General features: G+C 39.6%; 1 protein-coding gene across 1 annotated transcript; it reads right to left on the bottom strand.

The window, feature by feature from the left end:
* Nucleotides 1-23,787, bottom strand: LOC131434623 (titin). Its single transcript, XM_058601536.1, has 4 exons — nt 23,327-23,787; nt 8,892-14,739; nt 2,482-2,640; nt 1-2,424 (listed from the first exon to the last, which is right to left on the bottom strand). Exons 1-4 carry the CDS (start codon nt 23,548-23,550, stop codon nt 1,966-1,968), a joined length of 6,690 nt encoding a protein of 2,229 aa, XP_058457519.1. The 5' UTR covers nt 23,551-23,787; the 3' UTR covers nt 1-1,965.
* Between the last annotated feature and the right edge of the window lie 225 nt (nt 23,788-24,012).

The following is a 24,012-nucleotide window of genomic DNA, read 5'->3' on the forward strand; positions in this document are numbered from 1 at the left end:
TACAATAGTTCAATCAATCTTATGTACTGATCAATTTCCTCTATCAGAAACGTTCAATTATACATTCTAGTATTTTAAATCTGTCGATATATTACCATCTCAATATATAATCTGCGAGAAGTGATTCCAATTTATGTGTTTTCATAGTTTACGAATAGGGTGATATATTATTGTGAAATTCTATATTTTTTTCGCTCGTTTATAGTCTCACTTATTTTCGATCCCATTCGGTAAATGCAACTCTTTTTACGTTTCGATTTCACCCAAAGTAATTACTAAATCTCACCAATTTTACGCTTCACGACAATAGAACCTACCGTTCCGGGCTGTTGTGCATTGCGCCTGCCTTGCTACTCCTTGCAGATTTTGCACGGATTGCACATTTTATTGCAAAAACTTAACGTTCAAGAACCCCTGTTTTATGAGCGAAATGAAAATCAATGTCAGTGCAAGGTTGGATGAATGCGCGTTTTATTTGTTTCTATTTGAATCGTATCACAACTGCCATCATAACGTTATAATGCTCCACTGTAACCAGTGTGAAAATATGCATGAAATAATGTCCCTCCTCCATTGATAAATTTAGTGGATCCGGTCGAGATCAAGGTCCATGTTCATAAGTTGATGATTGAAACGGTGTATTTGTCCATTTTCATGTGACTCAAATGACTGAATAACTACTGACTTTGACGGATTACCGTTCCGTCATTTATAAAGTGTTAAAACTTACTAAACACCGCACTTCCGATTCCATTATTTTTCGAAAGCACTTCTGGATATTTACATGACTGATTCAACTGTCCCACTGTCCGCTACAGGCCAGCGGTCACTAGAACAAGTGAAAGTTAAACGGAATTTACCAGAAGTGATCATTTTCTTTTTCAACTTTTTATATGATGGAGCGTTTAGAAATATTCCTACGTTCAAATCTCGAATGATATTTTCTACGTATATTCGCTAAACCCTTCCTTGTAAATCAAATTCACATAGTTTTAAAGTTATCGAAATTATATAGAAAAAAATAAATTTCTCACAAATTCGTTAGAATTTTATAGAAACAAATTGTTTCGCATTTTTGCTTTTACAATTCACAATGACATGATTTTCATTTTGACCAATAGATCAAAGAGTTTTCTTTTACCGTAACTTCTAACACACCTATATGTACACGGTTCTTACTATCACTTATGCGTTAGTGCTACAAAATGTGTATACTTCTGTAAATAATATATGCAAAATTAGATAGTTACAAAACATTTAAGGATCCAGTAACACTGAGTGTATGCTTGCTAATAACTAAAGTGCCTAAGAGGAGTGTATTCAGATTTCTATTTGGTTGATTATAACATATTTCAGGGCCACCAGCATGCGTACTTCATTAATGTGCGTAGTTTGACTACTAATGAAGTTAAGACTCTCGTTTCATTTCTTCCTATAAATGAGCGGTCATTATTGATCGGTTCATGTTAGCGCCTTGGGAAAATTTTCTGTTTTGTTTACTAATCTGTGATTCTTATTATAATACTGTATAGTTGCAGTAACACACAGCTTGCGAAATATAGCGGAATTGTAGGGTATCACTAAATCGATATTCTGTTCTCCACGCAGCACTACCACATCAATATACGTGAAGGTGTTGTGTTTTGTGGCACTATTTTCCTGCCAAGAGCATTTTCTCTTCGGGAAAGGGAAACCAACGACGCATTTTCGTAGGTAATATAGGTGTATAATCATTTCTTATTGTTTTACTTTTATCTACAATTTCTCTTTTCTTAAAATGATATAAAATTTTTTGCAAAGGTATAATGCTACCTTTTCGGGGCTCGAGGCAAAACATATTGATATATAAGTTTAAATTATCTTACCTTGTAAAAAACTGCACACGATGGTTCATCCGATCGAAATCGGTAGTTGGTTGGAACATAAAATATACAATTTAAACTAACACACAACTGTCTTAAACACTTATTTCAGCATTGTTGCCATTCCGGCATATTTGCTGTGACTAGGCGCTTGATATGACGAAGAAGACTGCGATGACGTGGATGCCAGATGAAGCGAAGATTTACCTCGGCCGCCGCCAGCCCCACCTGCACTGCCACCGGCTCCGGTACCACCTTTCGAAGTCTTTTTGTTGGCTATTCGATCCTGCAATTTTCGTAGCAGTTCCTCGACATCATCCAACGAGTACGTGTATGCTAGGTTGCAGAATTTTGCTGGCAGTCTGCTGTCTGACAGGAACTTGATCGCATGCTTCAAACAGTAGATACGATCTTCGTCCTCCAACGCTTCGTCTTCGCTGACTATCTTTACACGAATCAGCGACAGATATAGGTTCGCTCGACATATGTCACACTCAAATTCCTCCAACGATGCAGTCTTCTTCTTCGATTCAATTTTCTCCGATTTGTTGACACCGTGATCCTGAAATGGAAAATTTTCGTAAGGGTACGGATAAAATCATACACTTTCACATCCTACTTTTAATGTTTGTCGCTGCAATTTCTCTTTTTCGTAGATGTCGCGAATCATTGGTAACACTTGTTTCAGGGTGTCGTGACTGCTGCGTTGATCATTCGCTATGGAAAACACTAGCTGCTCCACAGAAAACATGGTAGGTTCACAGCTTTCCTGTATATCCTGAAATCGAGATTAGATGTAAATTTACTTCATTGTCTACCTAACACCAATTCCGATATTATACGTCAGAATTTAATATAAATTAACATTGTAAAAGCAACAGACACTTTGAGATTGTAATCAAAATTCTAATACTGACTAAAGATGTGGTTCGCATTGTAGTACACGAAAGATTAGTCTCACTCAAATGTTACCCGATTGAATGATCTCTGTAAGCCGATACCGCGTTTATTCCCTACACACTTAAATTCTATTGCTGAATCTTGGCAAAAAATGCCGAGATTTGCACAGCCAAGTGTTCGGTAATCGTCTCCGCAAAATTTATAATTACTGATAATCTCAACAATCTTAACTAAGTTAACTATCAATTATTCAGTTCGTGCTCGCATCTCATCCGACACAGTCGCAAATCGTTTACGGTCGAGACAATAGAAACAAAGACAATACAGTGTAGTGGACAATAGAGTACACGAAATGGGCAAATACGATTTAACAAACCAGAAACTTAGCCTACAAGAACAATTCAGTTTGTATTGATTTCAAGCGCTGCAAAGTTAGACCAGGAGCAACCGAAATTGAAATCTTGCTTAAGGAACAAATGCATTTAAACGTTAATGATGTAAGTGAGATTCAATTCAACAAGGTGTCTAACTGTGTGTACATTATGTTCAAACCTGAAAGAGATGCAATTGCATTTGCTTCGGTTAATAACGGGGTGCATAGGATTGTCATGATCGGGATCATGACAATATTAAATTTAAAATCACTGTGTATATGGTGGACAATGCCATAGAAGTACGCGTGCATGACCTTCCCCCGCAGACCAGCGATGGGTATGTTCGGGAAAGTATGTCGCAGTACAGTGAAGTTCTTTCCATCAAAAGGGAAGTATGGCGGAATTCCATCTTACATCATTTGTGATCAAGACGGGATACATCCGTGTAAAACGCTGATTACGTATGAAAATCAACTGGTTACATGTCAGTTTTGTGAACAACCTGCACACTACGGCAAACCTCGCACTGAGACTGCGAAAGCAAACAAAACAATCAAAAACAAGAACAACCGCTCAAGAACGGAAACTAGTGAATGCAGTGCTCCTGTTTCAAAAACACCTTCACCATCTAACCAACAAGCAACTGCAACCAATGTACAACAAGGCGCTTCTACAGTAACTAGCAACGAGATCAAGACTGCGAATAACAAGGAAAACGAAAAGAAGACGGAAATCAACAATACCACCGATGCGTCAATGGATGACAAGACGAGTCACGAACAAAGTGCCCCTCAATCCTCACAGGAGGGAAATATGGAAGCTCCTCTCCCCCTAGAAAAAGGGTGACACCGGGATCGAATACAACAAATTTTTTATTGAAAAAATTGGCTCAATCGGCCACGTAAAGCTTGTACGCAAATAGGCCTGAATAAAAAAATATCAAACATATATTGAAGAAGCCAAATGAATGATAAACTCACAGAAAAGATAATTTTTGGAAAAAGATACGATGCAATCGGTGCATACGCGTTTATTATTTCCGTCACCCTGAGCTGTGGTAGACAAAGACCTACCGCAAAACTGGATTTGTTAAGCGTATATTGAACAACGGGCTAAATCCTAGCCGCCTCACAACCGGTACTATATATCCAAACATCTTCTCTGTTCATCAGACAACAAACCCTAGTCTTCTTGCTCTATACCTATTTTCCGCTCAAGCACTGAGTATGAAAGTATATTTATAATTGCGTGTTACATTCTCTACTGTGCCAGTTGCTACCTGCCTGTCGTCAGCGACAGACCCTATGAAGGCTGTTTGTTAGTCTGCACTTTCCTACCAGAAGTTGATTTTTACGGAAAATCAAACTGTGATTGTTTTAACGATTTATTAATTTTTAGTTGGTTTGACAAGTCGCCATAACTCAGTTTAGACCGTTGTTCGATATACGCTTTCCAAACTCAGTTTTGCGGTAGAACTGTGTCTACCACAGCTCAGGGTGGCGAAATGGTAACGCGTATGCACGGATTGCATAAGAACGCAGGTTCGAGTCCTGTCTCTGAGCGTATCTTTTTCCAAAAATCATATTTTCTGTGAATTTATCATTCATTTGGCTTTTCCAATATATGTTATCACTCAATCATTGCGAAACTGAATAATTGATAGATTATTTTAATATATTTAGAATTGTTGAGAATCTCAGTAATTATACGTTTGCCGAGACGATTACCGAGCACTTGGCTGTGCAAATCTTGGCATTTTTTTTGCCGAGATTCAGCAATAAAATTTAAGTAATTAGATATAGTATTATGTCAAATATTGTCAAAAAACAAACGCGCTTTACCGAGATATCATAATATTACAGAATTTTGGAAACGCGCATGTGAATTACAGAACAATATTCTAATTCGGCATTTCCTCCATGCCGAGCTCGAGAATTAGTTTTAAGTAAGTAGTTGAAGCGCCGTAGATGAAGTCGAAGAAAGTTGTGTTTATAACAGGGTGGCAAGTAAATTTGCCGATTTCAATTTCGTGGTTTTTGGATAAGGCTAGAATCACCTTTGTTTAGTTTTTTTTAAATATTAATTCAATTCAAGCTTTGAATCGGTTTCATATGTCCAAAAATACATTAAAATAGGCCCACTTGTTGATGATTGAAGTATTTTTTATGTATCTCGATGCATAAGTAGCAAATATTCATTATTGCTAGTGTATATAAGAAAACCAAAAAGCCTTTTTCTAGTCATCTAGCAATTTTGGTTGCACGTAACCGGTTTCTTCCGAGAGCAGATGACTGTTTTTATTATTTTTTGGTATACATATTGACGCTCGCCTCTCTGGGAAACCAACAACAATCTATGCCAGCAATATCAAAGCGTTTTCTATAAAATTTTTTCGTTCCTTCCGGATGTGAAAGTAGAAATCTTAGTTCGGCGGGAAAATTAAAAACGGCATGATGGAACAGCAGCGAACCTAACACAATATCGTCATTGCCCGGGCTTCAGCCAATCAAATGGACATACACCGTTCAAATTATGGTAATTTGCTTGCAAACATGTCTGTTCAATGATTTCGGTGCCGGAAGTATCTACAATAGTGTAACTCACTTCGTTTTCGCGTGGATGGTTTAACCGATTCGAGAACTGTTTCATTCTGTAGGTAATACTAGTTAATGCACAAAAAATCTTTTTGGAATAGAAAAGAAACATTTTGAATAGAATACCACAGTATAATAAATGAGAAAATGATTAATATGAGAAAAGCATACAGCTGTTAGTCGTTTGCATTAGAGAAAAAGACAACGAAAATTTGGACAACGATGGAGAATATTACACAAAATCAGTCGTTCTAATGGCTCTGCGTGTTATATAAAGAACTATTAAGATTGCTTCTATGTAAATCGAAGGTAAAAATCATCAGTTTAGTGAAAATCTAGAATAATATGAGCACTTTTCTCTGTACGAAATTCGCATCAAAGGAGTACAAATAATGCTAGCATGCTGATAGTTTCTTTCACTCAAATACTAAGATGTATGAAATATTGAGAACCAAATTGTTCTTTTCAGCATTACAAAATCTTAAACGCACAAACGACATCAAATCAACTAATATCTATTCACATCTCGAATGCAGTCCTACGTCAATCACGCGATTATGTCTTTGGCATTACCTACTCCTAGAATCTTAAACCGAAACGACGAAACCAGAATTAATTTACTAATCATAAATTCTTCCAGATTTCCTAATAGCAGTGTTGGTGATTGCCGATAATTTGACAGAGAGCGGCTCGATATTTCTCAACATTCGTCAAACTGGTAGATGATGAACAAGAGCACGCTGCCTCGTACTGCATGAACCGTAAGAGAATTTTTCTATATTACTTCGCTCCTTCTCATACTCTGAGTATTTCTCTACCATTATCAAAATAGATACAGTTTTGCAATGATCGGTGCTGTGCGGAGTTTGCCAAGCGATAATCACAAGTTGTCAATTATCACAGAAAATCGTGTCGATGATTTGACTTGATGATTCTCATATTAAATTGCAATATATTTTTTTTAAGCATTCACAGACATTTCCATAGACACAACTTATACAAAAGTTTTATGCACATAGTTAAAATAAACGGCAACCTATAATAATTTAAAGAAAAATTACTATCAACCATAAATTCTTTTCAAGTTTTATCCACCTTATTGCTTAAACACAAATGGGGTACAAATTGACGCAGTGTACACCGATCTAAAAGCGGCATTTGATCGTATAGACCAACGGATTCTATTGTGTAAACTGATGCGAGTTGGTGCATCACACAAGTTCGTTGCATGGTTGAGTTCCTATTTGTGTGGTAGAGTTCAACGTGTACAATTAGGAACCTCAGTTTCATCCTCGTCTACGAATAAATCAAGAGTTACACAAGGCAGTAATATGGGTCCCCCTTCTGTTCGCACTGTTTTTCAACGAAGCCGCTTTGCTGCTTGGTTGTGGATGCAAGCTGATCTACGCCGACGATTTGAAGCTGTACTTAGTAATTCGTAATTATGAGGACTGCGTCCATCTTCAAGAACTGCTAGATTTATTTGTCGCATGGTGTCGACGAAACCACCTTGTGATCAGCATTGTCAAATGTCAAATAATAACATATGACCGAATACTTCATCCATTAATCTTCGACTACAAAATTGACTTACAAGAGTAGACCGTGTTAACGACCTTGGTGTTGTATTGGATGCAAAACTCACATTTAGTCAGCATCGTTCTGCTTTAATATCTAAGGCAACGAAACAACTCGGATTCATAGCTAAAATCAGCAGAAATTTCAAGGATCCACATTGTTTGAAGGCGTTATACTGTTTCTTAGTGCGGCCATTGCTGGAAAATGCCAGTTTAGTATGGATTTCATATCAACTCGTTTAGAACTTGCGGATTGAGCGTGCTCAAAAAAAATATTTAATCGGCTTGCGCTAAGAGATCTCCCCTGGCGACATCCCTTGCCACCGCACCCTGATCGATGTCGCCTGTTAGGTCTTGACACCCTGGAACGACGAAGGAAGATTCAACAAGCTGCGTTTGTGGCGAAGATTATCAACGGAGAAATTGACTCTCCAAAGATCCTGTCTCTCATCGACTTCCGGGATTCACAACGAACACTACGATCAACAGGCTTGCTTCAACGAAGATTCCATCGGACATCGTTTAGCACCAAGAGCGAATCCCCACAGCAGCGTGCCAACCCGTGATTGTCAGACGGGTCATCGAGAAAAATTCGCTCTCGCATGCCGGTTTTTTGTTGCTGAGATGATATCCGTCTCTTTAGTGGCACTGATTGAATATGATAAAAGCTGATATTTGATACGATAAAAGCCATCCTTGCCCGATAGTATAGGTATTTGAATAATTGGTTTTGCTTTTGAACGTACTGAAGTTGGCCATCTATCAGAGCTACGGATGATATCGTTCATTCAGATAAGCATCGTTGAAGTACAGAAAAAAACAGATGGTCGAGATGGCAAAAAAATTCTTCCGACACATGATCGTCAATTTTGAGCACATACTGGCGATACCTGAGATTTGAATGTGTCCATCGAAGGACATTTGCACTAAAACCGAGTCGATCGAATTTTGCAATCGTGATGACATGGTTAATTATATCGGTAGAGTGGAAACGATGGTAAAGCGATGCGACTGTCCCAGTAGTACCATTTATCAGAAGCCATTACACTACAGCTCTGTTTTGGGCTGATTTGACTTTTGTTCACTATACGAAATCCATCCTGGAATGGTATAAGGTACTAGAGTTCAAATCCATATCAAAAACAGCCAATCCACCAAACTATTCAGAGCTTCGCCTGATAGAGAGGTTCTGGGATCTAGGTCGGTGTCAACACTTCGAAACTAAGAAAGCAAATGGTATCGATAATTTCAAGAGACGATGGAGAATCGTGACCGCGAGCGTATCTGAGGATTTTAATTGCAGATATACCACAGAAAGATCGTGAATTTTACAGAAAGGATTAGCAATTTAATCATATATTTCTAAAGTACATATAAGTCTATTATTCTGAAATAAAAAACCGATTTTGTAGAGTTACGTGTAATTTTGCTATGATTTTAATGTCAGAAATTTAAAGGCTTAACGGTTTTATTAAAGATTATCATTATGACCTCATTGTGTATGTTGTTTTTATGGATAAATAAACAAAGAAATAAATAATAAGCAGGTCCAACATTTACGTGTTTCTATTATCATCGACTTACCCGAAAATCTTCCTTAGCCGTATCGAGCCATGAGCTGGACGCAAAATACACACTCTCGGACACTGCGTACCCGGAGCATAAACTGGATGTGTAAGCCCTTGGAAATACCACCACAAACTGACCGGGTTGCTGTTCCGTACGACACAAGGAAACATTCCGATCGGTTAGCATATGTGGCGGTACCATCGCGGTGTCGCATGGAAGCCAAATAGTTTTATTCTGGCAGTGCGTGGGAACCAGTGCCGTCAGTGCGGTCCGGAAATTGGAATTTTGATCGTCCGGTACTCCATACCAGATTTTACTGGCACCGGTATGAAGATATTCGATCCAAGGTAAACCATGAGGATCGCGATACCAGCAGCAGGCACTGAAGAGCATCCCGACATGAAGCGTTGGAATAGTAATTCCCATGACGGGACCAAGCGAACGAAGAATGGAACTACTGTTGTTTGTGAGTACCTTCAAATTCCAGGGATGCTTCGCGCACGATGATCCTTTGACTCTCGGCGCAGGAAAACCAAATCCGTATGCACTGGAATCTATAGAACCGGAATGAACGCACACATGACTATCCCGAACGGCAACGTGTCGCCAATATTCGCTCTCGATTTCTGCCACCGTGGGTTCAGTATTTTTAAACCACAATGACATGGTGTTCCGGGCGATTCGGAAGAACTGATTCAAGGGCATATTCCTTCCCTTCATGATGCATTCCATTGAAAATTCATCATCTTCCTCTTCTTCGTTTGATTCTTCTTCATCGTCATCCGAATCTTCGCTATTGCGTGTCTCCGAACTAACACATTTGTCCGCATTGCGCCGAGCTTTTGCCTCCCGTTTAGCCCAGTCAGCTTCCACTTCATCGAACAGCTTTTGTCTTTCGGCAGGGGACAAAGTGTCATATGGAAGCAAATATTTACAGTAGATATCGTCCAGTTTCGACACGCGGTCATGTGCTGCCTTCGGAATGCACATATCTTCTGCCACCCGGGCCCATTTTTTCTTTTCAATAACTTCCTTTAAACCACCGAGCTCCTGAACAGTATGATACAGTCTTGGTAGATCTACTTCCATCCCACCGATCAACGGTGGATTTTGCAGATTGATACTTTGCGTGGCTAAATATTTCTTTATAGCCGCATATTCCTTAGCACTGGGTCCCCATCGGTGCAGCATCTTGTGAACATACTGATTGTAGGCCATGAATCGCATATCGTCGGTAATGCGACATTCCGGTTTAAAGCTGGCTGGCGGAATGATCCGACAGATTCCAAAGCGCGCCGCTACCGGAGCAATCCGTTCAATGTATTCGATTGGATCGTGAAATTCCTTGTCGGTCGGTTTGAAAACCGGTGCCTCCACCATCTGAGCCGGGTCATCCCGACGGGGAAAGGCCGTGTTGTTATCTGGCTGTACTTGAGTATCCAGTTTAGCCTTGGCTTTGTTTGGTTTAGATCGCTGCGATGAACTAAGCGATGAATTGGAATTCATTCGCGGTAGACTGACTCGAGTATCTTCGGGAGCAGGAGTAGTCGCCGGTGTAACCACCGGTGGTGGTGCAGCGGGTGATTTGTCAATTGTAGAAACCGAATCACTTGATTTGAACCGTGGCTGAACGGTTCCCACGGGTACCATTTTGGAAATTCCATCCTTACTCATGCTTGGTCCAGCGGCCATTAGGCTTTTAACCAGTTCCTGTACGTTCATCGATTCCGGAATGGGGGTTGTGTTGGAACCCATTTGGGCTTTCGTTACCAATTTGGCATGCATAATTACCCTCTGATTTGGACCTTCCGGACCTTCGGTTCCCAGTTTCACCGCTACACCTTGAATCAGTTGATCGGTTTTGCCACTACCGACCGTGTTGGGACCTTGCAGTGGAATGTAGAACGTATGACCTTCGTCTTCGGAATCCTCTGTGTTCTGTTTGTTTTCATCATCTTTTTTCAATCCGTCAGCGTCGTTACTTTTCTGTTCACCACCCGGCACTGCAATGGCCGTCGATTTCGCACTTTCTTCTGGACTCAAAGTTAAACTTATCGCAGGCTGAACTCCGGCCTTCGCCGGTGTGTTTAAATTGACGGGTTTTTGGAATGTAGTACTTGATCCAGCTTTTTCATCAGGCACTGCCTCCTGTTTCTTATTAGTGCTAGCCGCTGCCGCTGTTTGCGGTTCATCTCTTACGGAAGAATTGCACGATTCCCGTCGGCTATGTCGGCGAAAAGGAGTTGCTAGGGGCACAAAACTGTCTTCATTGTCGAACGAATAAACGCTGGGTTCGTTTTCGGGTGAGAATGCTCCGAATTTGTTGGATGCTGCGGAACCGATTGAAGTCTTTTGAGCTTTGAGGGCCTCTTGTTTGTAGACAGGAGTTCTACCTTGCTTATAAATTGGCTTACGATCGGTCGCCGAAGTAACTGGCGTTGTGGCGGTAGTAGATGTTGCTGTGGTGATCGTTGCTACAGCCGTTGTAGTGACCGTGTTTTCCGTTCTCGATTTTCTCGTTTCTTTCTTCACTTCTTTTTTCACCGGTGAAGGCGTTCGTATTTTGGCAGCGGCTTTCGGCTTAGGATCTTCTTTGACTTCATCTTTGGGGGATTTCTTTTCCGGGGTCTTTGTCGGTTCCTCTGGCGGCTCCACATCCTTGTCCGGCTTCACTGTGACAGGTTTTGCTTTCAGTGTTGGTCCACGAGCATTGCTTCCGCTAGGCTGTGGTGTTAAAGGTTTGATTTCTTCCTCCTTTTTCGGCTGTATCACAGGTGGAACAACGGGTTGTTCAATCACAGGTTCTGGTTTATTTTCAATCAGCTTTTCCCATGCCACAGCGGGGGGAGTGGGGGTTGGCGTTTTGGGAGTATCCAAAATTTTCAAATCGGCCTCGAGATCATCGGGAACCGGGGACCACAAAGTTTCATCAATCCACTTTTGAATCTGCTCGTGTGTCATGTTCACCTTCGTTTTTCGTCTGTCTCGTGGCGAAAGATGCCCGCCCAGCAACGATTCCGTTAACACCGGTGGTCCCAGTGGAGGTTTGTGCACGGAACCACACTTTCCAAGTGTACACTTGGTATCCAAAGGACCAGAACTTTGTGCCAAGCTAACACTCGCAATTCCGAAGATTTTTTCCGACTCTTCTTTACTGGGCAAAAGATTCCCTAGCAGAGAATTCGATTTCGGAGCAACCGGCGATGTCGGGGACGTTTGCTCGAAACCCTTCAGAAAATCGGATTCGTCCATATTGAAATCGTTCTTGACGTTTCGGTTGAAAGGCATTTCCGGCTGCTGGACAGCGGCAGGTGATGTTTTGTCGTTCGAGGTTTCTTGTGATGTGTTGGGAAGAGACTTGATTGTGCGGATGAATGGTTGCTGTTGTGATACAGAAACGGATTGTTTGGTGGGTGATAAACTTATTTCTGCGGCCGTCGATTGGAATGTATTATCATGTGACTTGTTGACTCTAGTTGAATTCAGTTCATCTGTTGCAGGCGATCGGATCACTTCAGGACTGATGAGCTGTGGCGGAAGACTTAACATTTGCGGTGTAGACACTTTGGGGCTTGAAGTTTTGGGAGGAGTCGACAATTTCGGGGGTGTTTTCACTGGCGTTGAAGACTTAATAGCAGGAGATGGAAGCCTCTCGATGGTCGCTGCAGACGCCACGCTAGGTTTAACGGATTCTGCCAGCTTGTCGTCCGGTTTGTCAGTTTCAATCACTGTTTCCTGTGCTGGAGGAGATGATTTCACTGTTGTCACTTTCTTTGTTGTAGATTTTCTACCCTTTTCTTTCAGTTTCTGCCGAATTTGATGTTTCTTCCGCTGAAATTTGGTAGCTAACGGTTCCTCGTCCGAATCACTGAAGCTTTTCTCTAAAGGCTTCGATTCCTCTTCTTCCGAAGACTTGATATCTTTAATCGGATTTTTCGTTTCTTCCAATTTCGATTCGACAGTATCGTCTGTATCTTTCTTTTTCCTACCTTTCTTCGATGATGGAACCTTTGCTTCCTTCTTCGTAACATTAGCCTTCAGCTCGTTTTCCATTTGTTCAAGCTTTCTCACATTCGGCAGTTCTAAACTGTCCAACGATGAAGCATCATCGTCAGATTTATCATCGTGGTTCAAACGACGACCAATCAATTCCATGTACAATGTGGCTGCCTCTTTCGTTTTGCGACTAGGCCGAGAGCTGGTCTCAGTCGGAGGCTCCGGTGTCTTCTTCGATTTCTTCTCCTCCACTTCCGGTGGATCCGGAATCGGACTTGATTCAACCTTCTTTTTTCTTGCACCGCCCTTTTTCGGAGTTACTTTTGGTGATGGTTTATTTTCCAAGTTTTTATCAGAACTCGGTTTAGGTTCTATCTTCGAAGTTGCTTCTACTACCGGCACCGGAGTACTTTCCTTGGGTGGAACAGGAAGTGGCGGAAGCAACTTAGGCGTATCTTTCTTCTGTCTACCCCGGGGAGTTTTCTTCTGAACCAGAGGCGTTTCTACGATTGGAGGAGCCTCTGATTTTTTGGAGCTAACATCCGATCTTCGACTGATCGATTCTGATCGCCGGGTCTTTTTCTCGGGAACCTCTTCAACTACCTTTTCCGGTAGCGGATCTGATTTGCGACCTTTTCTAGTATTTGCCACTCTAGCATTTTGTTTCTTTTTACCCACTGTTCGCTTCATCAATGGTTCATCGTCGTCAGATGAGAAGTCCCGTTCAGCTGGATTATGTTCTTCTTTTTGTTTGGTGGGAGGAGTAGGGGGCGGAGGCGTTGGAGATTTTACAGGCGATACTGGGCGCTGTGGAGGACTTCTCAACGCAGAAAGTCTAGTCGTTCGTTTTTCGTTATCCACATTTTCGACTGGTTTCTTTTTAATGCCTTTTGCTTTGCCTTTGGGAGTATGTTCCTGATTATTTTTATCAGGGGATTCTTCCTTGACAGTTTTGTTTTGGTCTGTTTCAGAATTTTTCATTTCAACATCATCTTTATTCAGAACTACTTTAATATCCATTAATTCCTGTAATTCCTCTTTTTTCGTAGTTTTGACTATTTTCTTTGCACTTTTCTTCTCGATAAGTTTCTTCTTAGCCGGCAATAATTTTTCCTTTTTTCCATCGACTTTCTTGGAGTCACTTTTTGCTTCCATTTTAACCTCATCGTCTATCTCGTTTTGTTCAATTTCGGAACGACCTTTAACACTACTTCCCCTCGTTTGTTTACTGTAAGCAGTAACTCTCAGTTTAGCCATTCTTTGTTCGTGGTACTTCTTTCTGAGAGCCTGCACAGTTTGAACCCTACGATTATCCGGATGTTGTTCGGCCCGTTTCCTAACTGCAAAGGGCATAAAAGCGGGCTTTTCCGGAACAACATCAGGCTTTTTCACTTCCTTTTCGTCCACCTTGGTCACATCTGGAATCGCATCAGCAGCCTTTTTCGGCGTTTGAAACTGTTCCACATTTTTCGATGGACCCGCAACTGTTTGAGGTGTCCCACTGGTGCCACCACTGCTTGTAGTATTAGTAGTTGCAGTAGTCGTTGTTGTTGTAGTCGACGACGATGGTAATTGTCTGCTTCCCGATGCTGCTGTGGAAGTTTGCTGTTGTGCGGTTGTATTGAAAAAATCTAAGCTTGGGGGCAGCACTGGCGTCCCGCGGAAGCAAAGGAATGTGAGGAAATCCTCCGTATTCGGACGCATGTTAGGCAGCAGCTCCGGTATAGGATCGGTATCGGTTGCATTCTGTGATCGGTTCTGTGCGTCTTTCGACGGATTTGGTGGATTGGTAGTAAACGTCAAATATGCTGAGGACGATGCAGATCCCTGCCCTTGGGCAAACTTTCGTTGGGCTTGCACTTTCGGTCTGAGGAGGAGAAAAAAAAGAGTAAGGAAGAAATTGGTCAGTATCGATTTATCGAAGTCAGATAAGAAGGTACTCATGAAAAGGATGCGAATAAAAAACAAGTGAATCCCTCTAAAAAATTAAATTGTTTGGGTCGTCAATAGAAGAAATAACTAAATGCTCACAAGCTCCAGTCTCATGCCTCCCCGTGTCTATGATGACATTTGGTCAATAGAACAGTGTCGACTGAGTGATCCTTCAGCGTTCGTAACAGAATGAGAGGGTGTTAATTGGTTTGTATCAGAGCAAATATAAAACGTTTTCATTTACTCAAAATAGATGAAATATAAATGTCACTCTCAACCCCGCTTGCAAATTACGAGAACGAGATCCATGTCCAGTAGTGTTCTCATTTATCCTTTCAGTCATTTTCGGTTTTCAGTGAAAATCGTGTACTGTGCAGTGTCGGTATTCAACCGAAGCTTCGAGAATTCGGTAAAAACAGAAATTGTTAACTGTTGATGCTCGTATCCATAGTAGTTTTGGTCTTCAAAAAGTTCTGAAGACGCTCTAGAGCTGGTCCCTACAGCCCACTAGTGGGCATTAGCTCATTTTCAGTGGGTAGTAAACTCAAAATTGTTAACAGGTGGGCAATGAGTCGCAAATAGTGGGCTTCAATACTTAAAAAATCTTTCTGAGAAAGGCCCTGAGTATCATGTTCATTACAATTACAAAAATTTGTATAGACATGTGGGTAATATATCATTGCGAAAAACAATTCCATTCCAATCTATCAGAAAACGAAAGTAAGAAGATGAAAATTTAAGTGCTGTTACGACCAAGAATTGGTCAAATAAGAACGAGTGTAAATAGTTTCAATGTTTTATTAGAACCTAATATCATGGTTATATTCCAAATTGAAAAATCGTACAAAATACAGAAAAAAATCAGGTCCACGTTCAGAATCCAGATGGTCAGAATGATTTTCAGAGATCGAGACCAAAATCTTGTTCAGAATCCTGTGGTCAGATCCAGAATTCAGATTCATGTTCTGAATTCAGACCCAGAGTCCTGCTTCCCGGTTCAGAATTAAGGTTCAGATCTAATATTTCTGTCAGGAATTTAGACCCAGAATCTAGGCCTGGGGTCAGAACTTATGTCCAAAACAAACGAAAACCTATGTATTCCTGTCAGGAGTTCAGGTCTAAAATCCAGGTCCAAAATCCAGGTCTAAAATTCGGATCCCGATTTTCGCTCAAGAAGGTCCATGTTCTGAAACTAGGTCCAGAATTCAGGTGAAGAGTCAAGGTACAGGATCTAGTTACAGGTTTAAAAAGTCTGTCAGTAGCTGATCCGGGGTCAGAATTCCAAAGTCCAAGTCCAGGTTAAAAATTAAATTCCAGAATCCAGATGCAGAATTGAGGTACAGGTAAAAAATCTCTGTCAATAATTTTGGTCCAGAATCTGAGTCGAAATCCCAATTTTAGGTTCAGAATTCAGATTCTGCACTCAGAACACAAATTCATGTTCAGAGGTTAGGTCAAGTTACTCAATTCAGGTTCAATTTCTAAGTTCCAATTATAGTACGGAATCCTGGTTTGGAATTCAGATCTTGGCTTAGACTCCATGATACAGAATCCAGGTCCAGATTCAGAATCCAAATAAAGAATTCTTTATCAGTTTCAGAATACAGAATCAGGATCCAAGTTCAGAATGCAAGTCCAGAACTCAGATCCAGAAACCAGGTCCTTAATCATGCTTCAAAATTTTGGCCCAGAATCAAAATCCAGAGAGTTTTTTGAGTAAAAATCTTGTTTGGAATCCTAAATCCAGTTTCAGAATCCTGCTTCAGATTTGGACCCGAAACCCTCATCGAGAGTTCAAGTCAAGAAATCAGGTTCAGAATCTCTGTGAGAATTCTGGTTCAAAACCATGTCTAGGTTCAGAATCCTGGTTTAGGTTTAGAATCTCTGTCAATGATTTAGGTATAAGTTCAGAATTTAGGAATCCTTGAAAACTCAGGTCCAGAATCCAATTCAGACTCACAGTTCAAGTGCAAAATAGGTTCAAAGTTTAGTTCCAGAAGTTCTGAAATCTGGCGCAGAATCTAGGCTCTGTCAGGAGTTCAGATTCACAATCTAATTCCAGGTCTAGAATCCAGATCCATGTTCCGAACATAGGTACTGATTTCTGCTTCAAGTTCAGAATCCAGAATATTCGGATAAAGAATCTCTTTCAAGAATCCGATTTAGACTCAGTATTCTGATCCAGAAATCTTGTTCGATAGTTAAATATTCGAATCCAGTGTTCAGGACCCGAATCCAGATCTAGATAACGCTTAGTTATTACTGAGTGAGAGGACCTGGGAGTTTTTCTAACAAACATAGAACCAAATACTAACAAATGTAATGATTTCATCATATTTCGTTGATTGACAGTTGAGTAATCGTCAAAATAATATAGCGACTCTACTATCGAGATGACTACTGACACAAAAACCCCTTTCAAATTAGAATGAACATGTAAACAATTCATAGTTGTTAATTAGTTACCTAAATTTTGTGAGGTTATTTTGTTTTCTATATAGGGGTGCAAATTAAAAATTCAAGGAAAAATACACGTAAAAATGTGATTAGATTTTGAAAACTTACAGTTCAGTCAATTTTGTATCAATTAATATTATTTCATTTTTTGATTGGAAATATTTCTGGGTTTCGATTTGAGTATATCGTATTTTAAATTATATATGATTTACATTTTGATTATTAGCGAGCAGTGACCTATTTTGTCTGCTAAAAATCTAAGACACTATGCTGGTTTACTAGATTTCCCTAACGAAGACGATGGTTTTGAAGGAGTAAGCGATTTATCAGCTGGAAAGCATCGCTCTGATTGGTCAGGCAATGCATAAGCGAAATTGTATAAGTTCGCGAAAAATCTCACAAAATGAACAGAATGAACTTTTTTTCACAGTTTGTTTACAGTTTAAAAATTCATCAGAGGTTTATCGTTTGAATGTAAAAATTGCAGGGCGCCTCGCACTTAACATATTTATACAAATATCGCTGCTTGATGCTGGACGCGCGTTCAAGGCAATCTTTTTAATCCTTTTTGATGTGGAACACGTTTTCAACAGGCACTTCCTCCTAATTTTTCAATTTTTAATTTGCAGTCGCAAAACAAAACAAACACACGGCAGCTGTCAAAGATGAACTTGATTCATCGGCAGTTCATTTGTGTCATCATCGTGTAAAACCTAATATTAGGTTTTGCACGAACATGACATAACCTCACAAAAATTAACAGAATGAACTTTTTTTGACAGTCGACGTGTACTTGTTTACAGTTTAAAAGTTCATCAGAAGTTCATCGTTCGAATATAAAAATTGCAAGTCGCCTCACACTCAACAGATTCATAAATAAATCGCTCCTTGATGCTGGAAACACATACAGGGCAATCTTTTTAGTTATTTTCACTGTGGAATACGTTTTAACCAGGCACCTTTTCGTCATTTTTTCAATTTTTAATTTGCAGTCGCAAAACAAAACAAGTACACGGCAACTGTCAAAGATGAACTTGATTCATCGGCAGTTCATTTGTGTCGTCATCGTGCAAAACCTAATTAGGTTTTTTATCGTGACGACACAAATGAACAAGTATTCAACCTTGACAGTTCAGCGGTACTGTTTACAAACAAGCTTAAACAAAAACTAGTCACTTTTATTCAATAAATATCAAAAACGAACCGTATTCAATCGTGATCAAATGTTTTAAAACTTTATTTAGGCGATACGGACCGTAAACGGTCTGATCCAATTTGTCAATAAACAAACAAAAGAAATTTATGTTTACAAACAGTACTGCTGGACTGTCAAAAAGTTTTCATCCGGTTGAGGTTAGCAGTGACGGTAAAAAACCTAATAAACAAAATTATTTCTATTAGGTTTTTTACCGTCACGGCCAACCTCAATCAAATGAACACATTTTGACAGTTCAGCAGTACTGTTTGTAAACATAGATTTTTTTGTTTGTCTGTTGAGAAATTGGAGGAGACCATTTACGGTCCATATCGCCTAAATAGAGTTGTAAAACATTTGTTCACGATTGGATACGTTGTTTTTGAGATTTATTAAATGAAAGTCACTAGTTGCAGAGTCTAAAGATGATTGTTTTATATGTGTTCTTCGATTTTTGTTTAAGCTTGTTTGTAAACAGTATCGCTGAACTGTCAAGGATGAATTCTTGTTCATTTGTGACGTCACGATAAAAAATCTAATAGCTTTACACCCACATAAAACATGTCAGAGGAAGGTTGCTGCTAGACAGCAAGTATCACACAAAGCACTATAAAACGATTCGAAGCTTTAGCTGGATTGCTTCGATCTCAAGTGTCATACGAGTTTGGATGAACTGAGAATCTGAGAATTTGATCTTAAGTGTCATGCGAGTTTCGTTTTCGCCTGAAAAATTTGCAACTACCCTGGGGTAAATTTTGAGATGAACTTTTATCACGTCAACCGAAAAATCGCTATGTGACACATTCACAAGAGAAACTTAACGCTATTAGGTTTTTTACCGTCACAACTAACCTCATTCGGATGAACACATTTTGACAGTTCAGCAGTACTGTTTGTAAACAGAAATTTCTTTTGTTTGTTTATTGACAAATTGGATCAGACCATTTACGGTCCGTGTCGCCTAAATAAAAGTTTAAAACATTTGTTCACGATTGAATACGGTTCGTTTTTGATATTTATTAAATAAAAGTGACTAGTTGCAAAGTTTAAAGATGATTGTTTTAGATGTGCTCTTCGATTTTTGTTTAAGCTTGTTTGTAAACAGTACCGCTGAACTGTCAAGGATGAATACTTGTTCATTTGTGTCGTCACGATAAAAAACCTAATTAGGTTTTGCACGAACATGACATAACCTCACATAAATGAACAGAATGAACTTTTTTTGACAGTCGACGTGTACTTCTTTACAGTTTAAAAGTTCATCAGAAGTTCATCGTTCGAATGTAAAAATTGCAAGTCGCCTAACACTCAACAGATTCATACATATATCGCTCCTTGATGCTGGAAACACATACAGGGCAATCTTTTTAGTTATTTTCACTGTGGAATACGTTTTTAGCAGGCACTTTTTCGTCATTTTTTTCAATTTTTAACTTGCAATCGCAAAACAAAACAAGTACACGGCAACTGTCAAAGATGAACTTGATTCATCGGCAGTTCATTTGTGTCGTCATCGTGCAAAACCTAATTAGGTTTTTTATCGTGACGACACAAATGAACAAGTATTCATCCTTGACAGTTAAACTGATTTATTTATTTACAATCAACAGACACAATTTGGTCCTAATGATAATTCCTAATAATATTCAGAAAATTTGTACGTATTCTGCTTCGTGACACATTAAAATCATACCCAGATGAAACGCGGTTGAACGATCTCTGTAAACCAATAATAGAACCGTTTGCGCCATAGTTGGTACGTCGTATAGGAAGACGAAGAAAAGCACTGTTGCGGAGAGCTCTGGGTCGCACATTAATATTAATTTCGTTGAGCAAAACGGGACAGTCGATCCTACCGTTGAATATATCTGCTATTATCAAAGCGCGTGATAATTCTCGTCGCACTTGTAATGTGTCGAGACCCATTAATAACCCGCGACTTTCATAACTAGGTAGTTGATGAGGATCGGTCCACGGCAATCGGCGAAGAGCGAAGCGAACAAATCTGCGCTGTATTCCCTCAATTCTATGAGCACCGTTCAGGTAGCATGGGTTCCAAACTGCCGAGCAATATTCGAGAGTTGAACGAACAAGCGAGCAGTAAAGCGATTTTAGACAGTGTATGTCTGTAAAGTGCTTAGTTATTCTCATTAAGAATCCTAAGCTACGGGAAGCTTTAGCTACAATGTAACTGATGTTATGCTTGAATGTGAGTTGTTCATCGAGATGGACGCCAAGATCCTTAACGCTAGTAGATCTTCCAATCAAGGATCCATCCAGAAAGTATTCAACATGCAATGGCATTTTTCTCCTCGTGAACGTAACGGCCGAGCATTTGTCTGGATTTACAATCATACGGTTAACTTTACACCAATCTGCGAAGATTAACAATTGCCGCTGGAGAAAGGCTGCGTCTTCTAAGTTGCGGATGATGTGATAGATCTTGACATCATCAGCAAACTATAAGCGAGGACCTTCCAAGGCAAAATTGACATCATTGAAGTACAGTAAAAATATTAACGGTCCTAGATGACTTCCCTGTGGTATTCCAGATGATGCGAGGAACTCTCCGGAAGTATGATCGTCAATTTTAACTGCTAAACGACGATTCCTAAGATACGACTGCAACCAACGAAGAATGCTCGAACTGAATCCAAGTCTGTCCATCTTAGCAACCGTGATGTCGTGGTTGATTATATCGAAAGCGGAGGAAAGATCTGTGTAGATAACGTCCGTTTGTAAACCGTTAGACATTGCACTAAACACATAAGATAAAAACGATAGTAAGTTTGTGGTTGTTGAGCGGTTAAGCATGAAACCGTGTTGAGTATCGACGATATATTGCTTGCAGTGATTAAAAATTGGTGTCAGTATAACCTTTTCGAACAGCTTTGGTATAGCGCTGAGGGAAGTTCAGCGGTACTGTTTACAAACAAGCTTAAACAAAAATCGAAGAGCACTTCTAAAACAATCATCTTTACACTTTGCAATTAGTCACTTTTATTTAATAAATATCAAATACGAACCGTATTCAATCGTGAACAAATGATTTAAAACTTTATTTAGGCGATACGGATCGTAAATGGTCTGATCCAATTTGTCAATAAACAAACAAAAGAAATTTCTGTTTACAAACAGTACTCCTGAACTGTCAAAATGTGTTCATCCGATTGAGGTTAGCAGTGACGGTAAAAACCTAATTGAATTTTCATCGTGACGTCACGAATGAACAAAAATTCATCCTTGACAGTTCAGCGGTACTGTTAAACAAAAATCGAAGAACACATTTCAAACAATCATCTTTACACTTGGCAACTAGTCACTTTTATTTAATAAATCTCAAAAACAAACCGTATCCAATCGTGAGCAAATATTTTATTACTCTATTTAGGCGATATGGACCGTAAATGTTCTCATCCAATTTGTCAACAGACAAACAAAAAAATATCTGTTTACAAACAGTACTGCTGAACTGTCAAAATGTGTTCATCCGATTGAGGTTAGCAGTGACGGTTAAAAACCTAAAAATAATTGTATGCATGCAAAACTTGAATGCAAGCTTGGAGAAGAGACGCTTAGATATCGAAATCCTTTACATTAGTAAGCACATAGATATGATTGCATATATTTGGACAATTGATATATTTTCGTCGGATACAAGACAAATAATCATCCAGACGAATTGAGTCTATGTTCTGGATTTGCGTGGTTCGATATTCGTTCCTTAAAAGGATCGATTTAAGAAGACTCTCGTGAAAATGCGTTCAAAATAAAGTAATATGACGATTGATCGAAAACAGAAATATTGCTTTGTTTCTTGAAATTAAAAAGAGGTCTATGCTATTAGAAACTTATAGCATACCGTATTTGTGAACGGTTTAACCTAGAACAGGAATGGGGATTTTTAACCTGAAAAAACGCGAGTTCCGAAAAGGCAAATATTTTTTAAGAGTTGCTCTGGCTCTGCGGCGTGAGAATTCGAACCAAATTCAAGAACCTGCCACTCGCACACAACCAAACCAGGAGTTATCTAACAACAATGTTGAATGTCCGAATTGATAGTGGAGCGTTATAAAACGAAATCGTTTCGTGTTTATGACTGAATGTGTATTTATTATGAATACACAAAAAAAAACATGCGCTGAGCCCGGAGAATTGACCAAATTGACACCAGAGCAAAATATTTACGCGGAAAAGATCATAATCTGTTAATACTCGCATACTACTAAGTGATTAAACCATCAAAAGGCCAATGCATCGAACACAGCTGATACACTTACGAAGCAGGCGTTGATAAAAAAATAGTCAAGGGACAAATCCGCAATTTTTCATCACGATACTGCTCGAACCAACCGTTTCATGATCCAGACATGGAACCATTTGTCTATTGCTTGCTTGAGGCAATCTTGTAACTTAGTTTGATTCCTTCCTTTTTTTGGGCTCAATTGAGTAGTTTTTTGACCGAAATTTATGATTCGTCAGAAAAAATATATGCTTTTTATTTAATGTACTATTATTTTAAAACGATAGAAATTCATTCGATAATTTTTTTTTTCAGTTTTGTCAATCTAGTAAATAATCCGGATAAAATTGGTATTGTGTTCAAATAAATATACGGAGCTGCTTATAGCATAATAATTGTGTTCTTAGGTCATTATTTTCTTGGGATCCTCACAGAAAGCACGACAGTGCACTTGTTCGCTGCAATTGTCCTGTCGCACGATAGCTTAGTTCCTGTTCCCTTATATGAAATTATCAATTCTCAAAGGCCGGATTTTTTTATCTAATCATCTTTCCACAATCAATTTGATATCTACATGGCAAAATATGACAGCACTGTCACATAGAAAGACCGCTCAATACGGCTTACCTTTTGGGAATTTCCGGCGGCGATAGATCCCTCTCCGGGCTTTCCCTAGCAGGGGTCAAGCTGGAAGCAGATGCCGTGACACTTCCGGTCCCACGGGTCGTACTTCCAGCGGACGTAGCACCGTGAGCGGTGTTGTTATTGTTGGTACTGTTCGAACTATTGGCACCGACAGTCACGGCGGAACCAACTTTCCTTCGCCGCTTACCATCCTTCGATACAACCATTTTGATTTTTTCTCGTTCACGGCAGGCAGAAAATCGCTTGTCAGTAGCCCGAAGAACACTTTTTCTTTTTTCAATATATCTTCCAAAACAGGGCACTAGTGAAACAAAACCGTTGTCAATTGTTTCTGCCCCTAATGGGCCACATTTTCGTGCTTCTTTTGTGGTCAGATATTAATTATTGACCAAAAAATCACGCAATTTTGACCTCGCTAGATTTTTCTCACTGCTTCGCGTAGGGAAAATTTTTTATTTGCACTTCCAAGCACAAGGAAGCGAGAATGAGATCATCCAATATTCGCATCTCTATCTCGCAGATGGGTTTCTGAATAGTGCATTTTTTCATCTTTTCTCGACAGCTCGCTAACCGACTGTCACTTTGCAGAGTGATGACGCCATTCGTTCAGCAGGGTTGTACGTACTTTGTTACTATGGTGGCCAAGATTGTTAGAGAGGGATGGGATA

The sequence above is a fragment of the Malaya genurostris genome, chromosome 3, assembly GCF_030247185.1.
Source record: "Malaya genurostris strain Urasoe2022 chromosome 3, Malgen_1.1, whole genome shotgun sequence".
Lineage (NCBI taxonomy): Eukaryota > Metazoa > Arthropoda > Insecta > Diptera > Culicidae > Malaya > Malaya genurostris.

Coding starts and splice junctions, on each gene's coding strand:
- LOC131434623 (XM_058601536.1), bottom strand. CDS start 23,550: ATGGTTGTATCGAAGGATGGTAAGCGGCGAAGGAAAGTTGGTTCCGCC. Junction 2,641..8,891: donor CGGCTAAGGAAGATTTTCGG/GTAAGTCGATGA, acceptor TCTCGATTTCAG/GATATACAGGAAAGCTGTGA. Junction 2,425..2,481: donor TGCAGCGACAAACATTAAAA/GTAGGATGTGAA, acceptor TTTCCATTTCAG/GATCACGGTGTCAACAAATC.